The sequence below is a fragment of the Sminthopsis crassicaudata genome, chromosome 2 (genome assembly GCF_048593235.1).
Source record: "Sminthopsis crassicaudata isolate SCR6 chromosome 2, ASM4859323v1, whole genome shotgun sequence".
In the NCBI taxonomy this organism is placed as follows: Eukaryota; Metazoa; Chordata; class Mammalia; order Dasyuromorphia; family Dasyuridae; genus Sminthopsis; species Sminthopsis crassicaudata.
This window is the reverse complement of record NC_133618.1, coordinates 635,927,533-635,938,846: the sequence shown is the minus strand read 5'-3', so window position 1 is coordinate 635,938,846 and position 11,314 is coordinate 635,927,533. Positions and strand designations below refer to the sequence as shown.

Below are 11,314 nucleotides of genomic sequence, written 5' to 3'. Positions count from 1 at the left end.
GATCAGGAGTAGCAATTACAGATACTTTTAATAGTTTCCTTTGTGGGTTATTTAGCAAAATGCTTTCCAACTGACCCATCTAAGTTCTGTTTTGAAATGGACCCAAACTTTGGGTTTTCCAAAGGCTAGAGGACAGACACCAAATGCCTAAGGGAAACGTGAAGATGGGTATGTTGGGAAGTGAAATAAATACCGGGAAAGGAGCATAGAAAGGGAGGCTCAAGATTGTGCATCATGTAGACTAACAGTTGGTAAGATTATCCCCTCAAGCCAGCTAAGGGCAGGATCCTTGTAATTAGGCAATCTAGTTGGGAAGATAAAAAGGGACAAATCTGGCCCTAAACTCTAGCAATTTGTGTACCAGCCATTTTGAAAGTCAGCTAAGGGTCTGGGTAGAGGGGCTTTCCTGAGGCAGGAAGTGAATATGCTTTTAATTCAGGATTTGAAAACTCTCCTTTCCATTCACTTAGTGTGAAATATGTATTCAATTATGTCAATGTTGGAAAAAACAGAATTTTAAGTCTTTATAAAGAAGCTGGCCATAACGAAAAAAGCCAGTGAATATGGGTCCTTTTAAGTGCTGTTGAGAGAACAGGATGTTTTTCCTGTCTTTGGTATAAATCTGTTAATAAACTACTGTTAAATGTGTTTGAAACTGCACTTCTGTTATTAAAATATTTTAATTTAAAGATTGGTGTTATTTCTTTATCGTCTCCCTAGCAGCTATAAGAATACAAACAATTGAAGTCTTGAATTGTGACCAGATTTTACTGTCACAAGACTTCTCAGTACAGGCCCTTACCATGGCCCAAGATGAATCTTCTTCCCTTCCTAACCTTCCAGAATTTTCATTCCATCATATTCAGTTAAAATCACATTCAGTCAGGAGGTTACCATTCCATGGGACAGAAAAGACTGGACATTACTTGGGAAGCCAACTCAAAATACTGTCTTCCAAATGACCCCGTGGGGTCACTGAACAATCTTGAATTGTTGGATGTGTCATGTTTTCTCTCTGGCAATATTGTTACCATCTCAAAATTTAAATATAACTCAATTTGAAGCAGTAGAAAGGAGAAAAGAACTGATTGTAGACACAGCACCAACATCGGTACCTACTTGTATATAATCTTTGCTGAAACAGCCTTAGTTGCCCCACACAACTGTTTCCTCTTCCATTTTCCCCACTTTTATAGTTTGAAGCCTGAGTACGTGTTGCATATATAAAATAGCCACTCAATAAACACCGAGTACTTAGCATCTTAAAGCAGTTACCACCACATAATCTTGGGTCAGCTACAGGCAAATCACTGCGGATAGAGAGCAGGGAAAAAATGATGGCTCCTACCCAGAAGACTCGTATTCCTCCTCTAAGCTTAAGGTGGGGAAATAGAAATATTTATACAAAAGTCTAATATAAAAGGAGATGTGATGGGGCGATATAAACTATAAAAGTGGGGACTATCGGTATCGTAGCACTCCCTCTTCAATAATCTTGGGTGATGTCTTACTCTGGTTGGGATAAAATACTTACTCCTCAGCTGGGCATCTAAATCCCTTCAGCTTTATTTCACATTAACATATTTCATGGATTCTAAGTTTCAGTCAAAGTGGTTATCTGATTTTGGTATAATTTCATGTCCTTGTATCACTATTTTAATGCTGTTCTGCAGGCTTGTAATGCACCCCTCTCCTCAATTGATGGTTTCAGAATTCATTAGCTTCCTTCAAGGCCATGATTGCTTGTCATTAATGACGCATCTGACCTGACTCAAATTGCCCCCTACTTACTTATCTAGGATTTACAAATGTGGTTGTTGGAGAATTTAGCATAGTGACCTGAACACAGTAAACGCTAAATTAATGTTCTTAGTATGGGGCCCGCAATATGGCAAGTACTTACTGAATGGTGGTGGTCGTATTGAGAAGCAGAAATGAGTACAGGTGATGGTCTCTGTGCATCCAGGGTTCCTATGCCCAGTTTTGTATATACCGAGTCCTAATGTTCTAATTGACTCAAACAGATAGGTGAAGGGGACTGTGACGCAAAGTGTGATGGTGGCAGATTATGGTAGGCTTTCTACTTCAACCCAAAGACAAAAGGGCACTAAAGGGGTCTCAGAGATACAGTATGAGCTGTAATTAGGAAGGTGATATGGCAACTATATGAAGAGAAAAGAGGAAGAGAGGAAGCAGGAAAGGCACAATAAAGAGATTCCAAGTGGGCCCAAACAAGAATAACCAACAAGTGAATGGATGAAAAGAAACGGAAATAATTGATCAATTTGACATCTCTTTAAAGTGGTGAATATATATGCATGTGTGCATGCACACATGGATCCATAGGTACAGTAATGTGAAAGAGAGAGGAGAATCGAGAAATGATTGCAAGATGTTCAGACTAGGAGTTGTTAATGCTGTCAAAACAAACAGAGAAGATGGGAACAATAAGGACAAGGAGGGAAAAGGAGGACAAACTCTGTTAAGGCATTATTAAAAATATCATGTCCTTAAAGCATCTAGTTAATTAAAGAATTTTTCTGAAGGGAAAGGAAGCATGTTATTTATTTGAATGGTCATATCTATACTCTGGTAAGCAACATTACTGAGGCAACCTATATTATGTAAATTATGTAGGCAACCTAAAAAATGTTGGCATTTCAGGATATTTCCAAGGGGAATGAATTTTTCTATGTTCTTTAGGTTGGTGTTCCTGAATACATATCAAAGCTCGGAATGCAATGGAACATGAGCAATGATTCACTAGCAGAGACTTCCGTGTTAAATTTACCATAATCAAAGTTGTAAAATATTTAAATTTCGCTCCACCAAAAAAATAAATAAAATAGATAAATAAATAAAAATAAAAATTTAAGAGTCCTGCCCTGAAATTTGCTTAGAAATATTCTTGAACAGTGCTAGAGCTTACATGAGAACCACTGAAAATTTAATTATTAAACCAATAAAGCTTTTATTCAAGTATTTTATTTAAAGTTTTCATTGCATTTTATAAATTTAAAAAATAAATATCTGCACCATAGCTGAAAGTCACATGTATTTCATATTAACACATTCCAGGATTTAAGGACATGAGAAGAATAAAATCTGAAAGTGTTTCAATCACAATCAGCATCTGAAAACTTGTTGTCGTTTTCAATTTAAAGAACCCTGAAGAAAAATCTTCTACATTAGCCAAAAGCACTGTGGAAAACGTCTTGAATCAAACCTTCACAGTTAGTACTGTTCAAAGCTGTAAGCTGAAGGTGTTGGATCTCATTGTAGCACACATTCCTATTCTTGGCAACCATGGGAAAGCTTTCTTCCACTGCTAAATTAACCATGTTTGATCCCCACTCCCCATTAGCAATATCACCACAGTACTCCAGAGGAAGGACCTAGAAGATACTTAATAGAACCCAATTCTAGGCACATACCATGATACTAGAAGACTGTCCTAGTACAAAACAAGTTCTAAGTTTTTACCCTTGTTATTTTTGCTATTTGAGTTTCTAAGAAGCCAGAAAAAAAAATTTAATGGTCATAATTTTTAACCCATAAAAGTCATTCCAGTTCAATTACAACATAGAAACTGTACTGGTATCAGAATGTAACTATTTTATTACAAAAACTTTAACATTATTTACAAAATGAAAAATAATCAAGTGACTATTGCAAACCAAAGTTAAAGGTTTTTCACCCAGTGATTGAAAAGAATTAAGCAACCATTCCATGCACTCACACACCAAGATCAATTCTGTAATATGCAGACCATTAAAATTCATGTTAGTGAAACTTGAAGATATTCACAATACTTGCATGTTTATTGGTAGATGACAAAAAAAAATGTCCATGGTTCTGTACAATACGTCTTATTAACATAGTTTGTTCATTTTCTTTTAGGACTTTTTGGCTTTCATGAATATTTGTATGTCACAGAACATTTTGTAAATAAGCAATTAATTATATTATCACCTCTGTCACCTTGTCCACTGAACTCACCACCACAAGAAAGACACAAAGAATCAGTTTAATGCTATTGCATTAAACAAAATAGTTATAATACCTCTAAAGTTATATTAAACTGAAGCCTTCGTTGTGATCAATGGCCTGGATCAGTTTAGATCGTAGAGTTTCTTTCTCTGTGTATTTCGGAAGATCAAGAAGATTAAAACAGGTATGGGAGACTGGGAGATATGCCTCTCCACCTCCAGTTGACTGAATGACCAGTTTAAGACTCTTCATACCAAGAATAGGAATCCGATCACTACCTGTCAAAAATACTATCACAAGAAATTTTTTTAAAATGAAAACTTAAGACAAACATCTGCATTATAACAGTACTGTTCAACTACATGATCTTTAGTTATTTATCTGCTGAAGCCACTCTTGTCAACGATTTTTGTAAATAGGTTTATACCTAATTTGTAGATTGGTTTACCCAAAATGAAAGAAATGCTCTCAATTTGCTGATAATTTTCTTTTTCTTTTTTTTACAAATAGCTTTGGCTGAGGATACTGTTTACCAGTAAATATTTAAAAAACTGAACCTACTAACCTTGAAGCAGATCACTGAAACAGTGTGAGGGATAGTTCACATGCCAAAGAACAATACTGTTTCTCATTATTTTTTTGTCCATAGCTTGTTTCTGACCAAAAATAGTATTATCCAACTTGATTTTTATTCCCCAAATCTTTTTTTAAATGATTTTCTGCAGTTTCTAGAATGATATCCTCTCAAAAGATGAAGATTTTACAACACCATCAAGAATATTAACGCTGAAAGCTATTCCAAAAGAGAAATTTCTATAATGTCTTGAGCAGTGGTCCTCAATCTTTTTAAATAGGGGCCAGTTCCCTGTCCCTCAGACTGTGGGAGGGCCGGACTATAGTAAAAACAAAAACTCATACTCTGTCTCCGCCCCTCAGCCCATTTGCCATAACCCGGAGGGCCATATAAATGTCCTCAGTGGGCCACGTGTGGCCCCCGGGCTGTAGTTTGAGAACCCCTGCTCTTGAGTAATAGCAACACTATCAGAAGCTGCAAATGACCTCCCACGATGTCTTCTTTTAAAGACTCCAACATTTTAAGGTCAGAGTAGTTACAGTTTTTCTCTAAATCTCTTTGGGAGAAAAGATTCATCTGTGCTGCATTGGAGGAGGGTCCTCTCAGATAAGAAAACGCACACTGCCAGAGCAGGTTGATACCTTCTCATCGACTTCTAATCCTGGAGAAGCTTGCTGACAAAGCCAACACGTGGCTGAGATGGGGCCTGACCTCTACTTTTAGGCTATCCTTCAAATAGAATCATGATTTAGAACTGGGAGGGACCCTAGAGATAATGCCTTCCAAGCCCTCATTTTACACATTAAGAAACAGCCACAGATCAATGAAGTTGGGCCACGGCCTGGCAGCGGGGCCCATCCTGGGGTAGGTACAGCCCAAACTGGAAGTCCTTTCCCACTGTCACAGGCTGCCTCTTTAACACAACAGAGGACAATGGACTGGGCCATCACTTATTCCAGGGCATGGGGAATGTAATAGTAGTAAACTGGGTCGTAGCTCTAAAGAACAGTCCATCAATTATACTGGCTGCTTCTCTCAATGAACTGCAATGATGATAATGCCTTATTAACAGACCCATAAATAAAATACTCTATGAAATTTTCAATTTAATCTTCAAGGTGACACTTAACTGACCAGAACTGTTTCCTATTAGACTAGTCAAGTTCCAGTCAAATATTAAATAACAAGAATATCAATTCTGCAGACTTTACAAAAACCTGATTTATAGCCATTTTCCCTTTGTTAAAAGCATTGTCATCTGGGGGCTTTTTTGGTTGTTTTTAAGTAACTAAAAGTTCTCCCATGATTTGGTTATATATGAAAAATTAACTAGCATCAACCCTCATTAAAACCTGTTATGATTCTATTTACAAAAGAAATATTTAATGTTTTAATGTAGAAGCAGGAATGGTTACCATTTTTAAAAAAGACTCACAGAGCTTGCTCATTTGTGATTCAATAACAGTCACAGGAAATTCCCAATCCTAATATAATGGTAATTTCTTTTTCTCCATATTATATAAAACAGCATACATTTATTAAGAAATCAAAACAAAACAACCAGCTTCAATGATTTTAAGAATCTTTATGTGAAACATTTAATATAAAAGCTGGATAATAAGACTTTTGAAAATGTTCATAATTAATCAATTATAAGACAGACTGGAATTCTAATCTTTCAATAACTCAAGCAATCACAAAGTGACTAATGAAGCCATATAAAAATATACTAATCACTACAAAGCTGTTTAATATCGTAAGGCAGAGAGCCGATAGAACAATTCAGTTCTCATTTAAAATAGAATGAAATGGAAATACTTACAGAGAAATTGTTTTTTCTTTTCCAATGGCAATTCATGAAAAACTTCCCAGAAAATTTTTATTGTTGGATGTTCTGCCCAATATTCCCCTTTGTATTCTGTATTCTAGAGACAACAACAACAAAGCCAAAACATTAGCTCAATGACAAAATTAAGCTAAGGAGGTTGAAGACAAGAGCCTGGATCCTTAAACACACACACACATATATATATATATATATATATATATATATATATATATATATATTTCACGTATATTAAAGATGGCACTAATATATGTGCCACTAGTACAAGGGAGAGGAAAAAAATTAATTATAATGCTCATACATACAGTAAAGATTTACATAAAGTAATTTAGCCAAATAACTAAGCATCTTGACACCTAACTTCCCTTTCAATCATCTATTTAAAACATTAAAAACCTATATCCTGTTATTATTTTAACAGTTTCCCCAAAACTTCTCACCAATCATTCTTAAAGGACAATAAAAGTATAAATTTTGTGCAAAATTTTGGCCCTTATTTGCTTTAATAATTCTTAATTCAATAATAATTTTTGTTAATATTATTATTTAATCATTACTAATTAATAACTCATACTACCTTTCTGTATGAAATCTAACATTTCTACATATAGCAGCCAGTGGGAGTGGGGAGAAAAAGAGTGGAAAGGAAAAGACAAGAAAAAAAGTCTTCTGAAAACAACTGTTAGTGTATATTCAACAAATTATTATAAAAGGGCTCTTTCTAGGCTATGATCTATCATTACTGCAATATTGACTCAAAAAATATGATTAAGAAGCAGGTATAAGAGAGAATCTGCTTAGGACATCTACTTTTAAATGTGTTAGCTTTCAAATGGCTTAAGATGGTTCCAAGTTAAGTTGTAATAATTCACTATTATCATGACCCCTTTGTCATGAAAATGTCATCATTTATTAATATTGCAATAACAAGCTTACCTTATAGTATTCAGAATTCTGTAAAGTACTTAGAAGATTATTTCCAATAATACTAGATGGTATAGATACAGTAGGAGTTAATGCCTTCAGAGATATTTGAGCTTTCTTAAATAACTGACAAGATTTTCCTTTGCAACTTAGAAATGGACAAGTGATATGTAAAGAGAAATCTAAACTTTTCAACTTAAGTTCTTTGCTTCAAAATCAATGTTTGGCAAACTATTTTCTAAAGCCATTAATCAAACAAGAAATTGGTAGGATTACCAAAGAGAAGGAAAATTCCCCTAAAGGAAAAAGAGGAGAAAGAAGAATTACAAGTACAACAGGACTAGAGGACCAGCCCCGCAAGAGCCATGAGGTGGGTAGAAATACAAACATCCCCCAAACAATGTTCTCTCCCTTCACTTCTCTAGACTACTCTCAGAGGATTGAGAGCTGGGAGGGATGTTAATGATCACACTGTTTCAACCTTCTTCTACATAATGTTCTACATAAGGAAACTGGGAAAAGTAGAGAAGAAATTTGTCCAAATTCCTTAAGTGTCCACTAAGCTTGTAGCAGAGCTAAAATTCATACCTAATTTATTAATTGTGCATTAATTGAGAGCTGCTAACGACAACAAAAAGCCTTTAGATAGTTAGGTGGAGCCATTGTGCACAAAGCACTAGTCAGGAAGAGTTCAAATCCAGCCTCAGATACTTACTAGCTGTGTGATCCTGGGCAAGTCACTTCACCTGTCTGCCTCAGTTTCCTCATCTGTAAAATGGGGATAATAACAGCACTGACCTCCCAGGATTTTTGAGAATCAAGTGAGATAATCATATACAGAGCTCAGTGCGCACACAATAGGACCTGTAACACCTGCTGATTTGATTCCTTTCTTTTCCATTTAGAAGTATTATGGATCAGGCATTGCTGATCATTGAAAATTATCAAAGAAAAATATAGAGATGCTGACCTTCCAGAACTCACATTCTAATGAGAGACAAAATGCAAAAAAACTAGTTTGGTAAGTTTTGTTTGTCCACTGTGTCCTTTAGAATCAAATTGTCATATTTATGGAATTAGACTTCTGAGATCCTGAGATTTTTAACACTGCAAATATTTATTTCTAAGTCAACAACCAATATTTGTTAAGTGCTTCCTACATGGCAAGTACTGGGGATACAAAGAAAAACAAAAAGTCTTTGCCCAGAAGATCTTACCAAGTAATGGAGAAAACAACATGTAGACTTTATGTGCAGTGACACATATAGGATATGCTGGAGTTCATCTCTAAAAGCAGGTTATAGTATTGACAGGAATAAGGAAAGACTTCTCACAAAAAGATGGAATTTGAGCTGAGACCTGAAGGAGGCCAAGAAGTAGAGGTGAAAAGGGAGGAACAACCAGGAAGCTGGTGTCTAGGGATCACCAAGTACATGGAAGGGAACAGTGTAAACATAAAACACTCCTATGTGAATTCTGAATATATCTGACAGGCGAACAGCCCTCTTGTAACTGTAACTGCAGGAATTTATGCAGCTAATATTTTAAAATAGCTTTTTATTTACAATATATATATGCATGGGTTAATTTTTCAGCATTGACAATTGCAAACCCTTTTTGTTCCAATTTTTACCCTCCTTCCCCTCACACCTCCTCCCCCAGGTGGCAGGTTGACCAATACATGTTAAATATGTTAAAGTATAGGTTAAATACAAATACATGTATACATGCCCAAACAGTTATTTTGTGCAGCTAATATTTCAAAGAGGAATTGATGAAAATCAATTGTTGAAATTCCCAGACATGTGTTGAAAGAGAAGACTTATTTCTCAGATCATCATCCTTTTAAAAAACACTGTTAATTTAATATTACTTTTGATGCACAGATATTTCACTGCTATTCTAAAAAGAGGTCATTTCTGATACTTGTACCATTGAACTTCTGAGAAAAGTTAACAAATGACTGCTCTTTCTGCTCCAGACCAGTGGAGGAAAATGTGAATAAAACACTTCCTTGGCTGAAGCAAACAGAAAATCTCCTTGGTTCTCCCTAGAGCTACCACCTGATGTCACAGATCCCCTATTTTTTAACAAGAAGAATGCCAGCAACATCAAATACAGAAACTAAAGCTAATTAAAGGCACTGTTTTCAAACACATTTTACAAATAATTTATTGTCTAATATCAACAAGAGTGGCATTTTATTTTCAAACAATAAAGATCAAGCTGAACAAATGCAGGTCAATGAACAAAAGGTAAGATTTGTAACCAAACTCAGTATTAACTTGAGCTTGTTATCTCCAAACATGTTTCTCATTACCTTTTCAAGTTCTTTCCAATCATAGTTTGTGTTCCCAATCACCATTGCCTGGAGTTCATTAGGATGGAAGAGCTGAAGGACTTTCCCGCCACATACTTTATGGAAGCCTTCATGAAAGGCATCAAATAAGGAAGCCACTGATTTATTGAATATGTAGTCCACATAAGAATCAACAAATTCCTGCCTAGAAATGAGAAGAAAAATTAAGACATGCATATCTGAATTTCTTTTTTAATGAAAAGCTGCATTCTCTTGCTGGGAAGTTCAATGTCATTACTATATCATGGCATGTGTACTTATGGGTATTATGACACATTTGTGGCCACTTTCCCACAAACTGAGACACAATGTGTCAAGTAGAGCTCTTTGAAGAAGAGAATAATAATAAGTCTTCTATTATAGATAAAAATTCACTGACCACCCAAAATGACTTCTAAAAGAACAAAAAAATTTCCCATCTGCAATGGTGGCATATAAGCATGTGGAAAACTACAAAGAATATGGATCCATTCACTTTTGGGTGAGAAAATATTGTACAAGTATAACTGAAACCAAAAGGAACAGTAGTTTTTGAACAATGAAGACTAATTGTGCAACTGGGGAACCTCATGACATTTAACTGTCTGAAGCTGTTACAATAAATGCTTGACAATCATTGTGAAATAATAATAGGACCCAAATATGTCAGTTACCTCACTAATAACTTACTATGTGCCAGACAGTATTCTTAGCACTTCAATAGTGTCTTATTAGACAATTCACAAAACTAATATGATTTCCCAAGGAATTAGGGAGAATAATGAAGACTGCTCCTGCAAATTTCAATTTCATTCTCCATGATCTTAAAAAAAATAAATAAATAAAAGGAAAACTGTGGTCCTACTAACAACCTCATATTACTATTAACTCTGCATTCCCTTAGGAAAGCTACCAAGGTAGGAGTACAGATTGTTACCAAACCCAAAACATGTTAGCAAAAGGAAAGTAGAAAGTATTTAGGAAACTTTCAAATCAATTCTCACCCCTACATTGCAGTTACTATACTCAAATATTTTAAAATGTTGATCTGAGGATAACCTTTATTAGTCGAGATATAAAATAAACGAGGGGAAAACTTCTAACCTCTGTTAGTACTCTACTGGCTTCTAGGATAACATCACTTACCTATTTTGTTTACTAACAGTAGTGTCTGCCCCATTCGGAATCAGGTCTTTCACTTCAGTTGTACCAAAGTTCTCAACGGTGATCTATTAAATGTTTTTGAAAGTCAGATTCAATCATGCAGATTATTATTACTGTGACTGTATTTAAACTGTATATTCTTTTAAAGAAGCAAAGACCCAACTGGAATCTGGGTGAAAATCTGTATCTTCTGCTCTAATTCTTGGACTATTGAAACAAATAGTACACCTGTACTATTTGCAACTATCTAGTGATACTACTCCTTTAGAAAATATTTTTACCTGTAGAAATAGCCTTGTTCATAACGATATTATGTGAGTGAAAGCAACTTTCCATATCTATGTCTCATTATCTCCATGAGCTTACTGACTGTGATTGTACCTTCAATGTTTCACCATTCTAGTGATCACCTTTCACATCCTCCCTAAAAGCCCTCTCACTTCTTCTCTACTTTTTGAATACTTCAAATTCAAGCCAT

The 11,314-nt window shown here is 35.2% G+C and overlaps 1 protein-coding gene across 2 annotated transcripts in view; it reads right to left on the bottom strand.

Annotated features, from left to right (window-relative positions):
* Positions 1-3,596: 3,596 nt before the first annotated feature.
* The window catches only part of HERC4 (HECT and RLD domain containing E3 ubiquitin protein ligase 4), an 86,871-nt gene continuing 79,153 nt past the window's right edge, over positions 3,597-11,314 (bottom strand). For both annotated transcript variants that reach the window (XM_074296604.1, XM_074296603.1), the window contains 4 exons: positions 10,819-10,901; positions 9,655-9,838; positions 6,387-6,489; positions 3,597-4,280 (listed from right to left, as the gene is read on the bottom strand). In XM_074296604.1, coding sequence (XP_074152705.1) covers positions 4,072-4,280; positions 6,387-6,489; positions 9,655-9,838; positions 10,819-10,901 — 579 coding nt within the window. In that variant the 3' untranslated portion in view covers positions 3,597-4,071. The remainder of the gene's footprint in view (positions 4,281-6,386; positions 6,490-9,654; positions 9,839-10,818; positions 10,902-11,314) is intronic.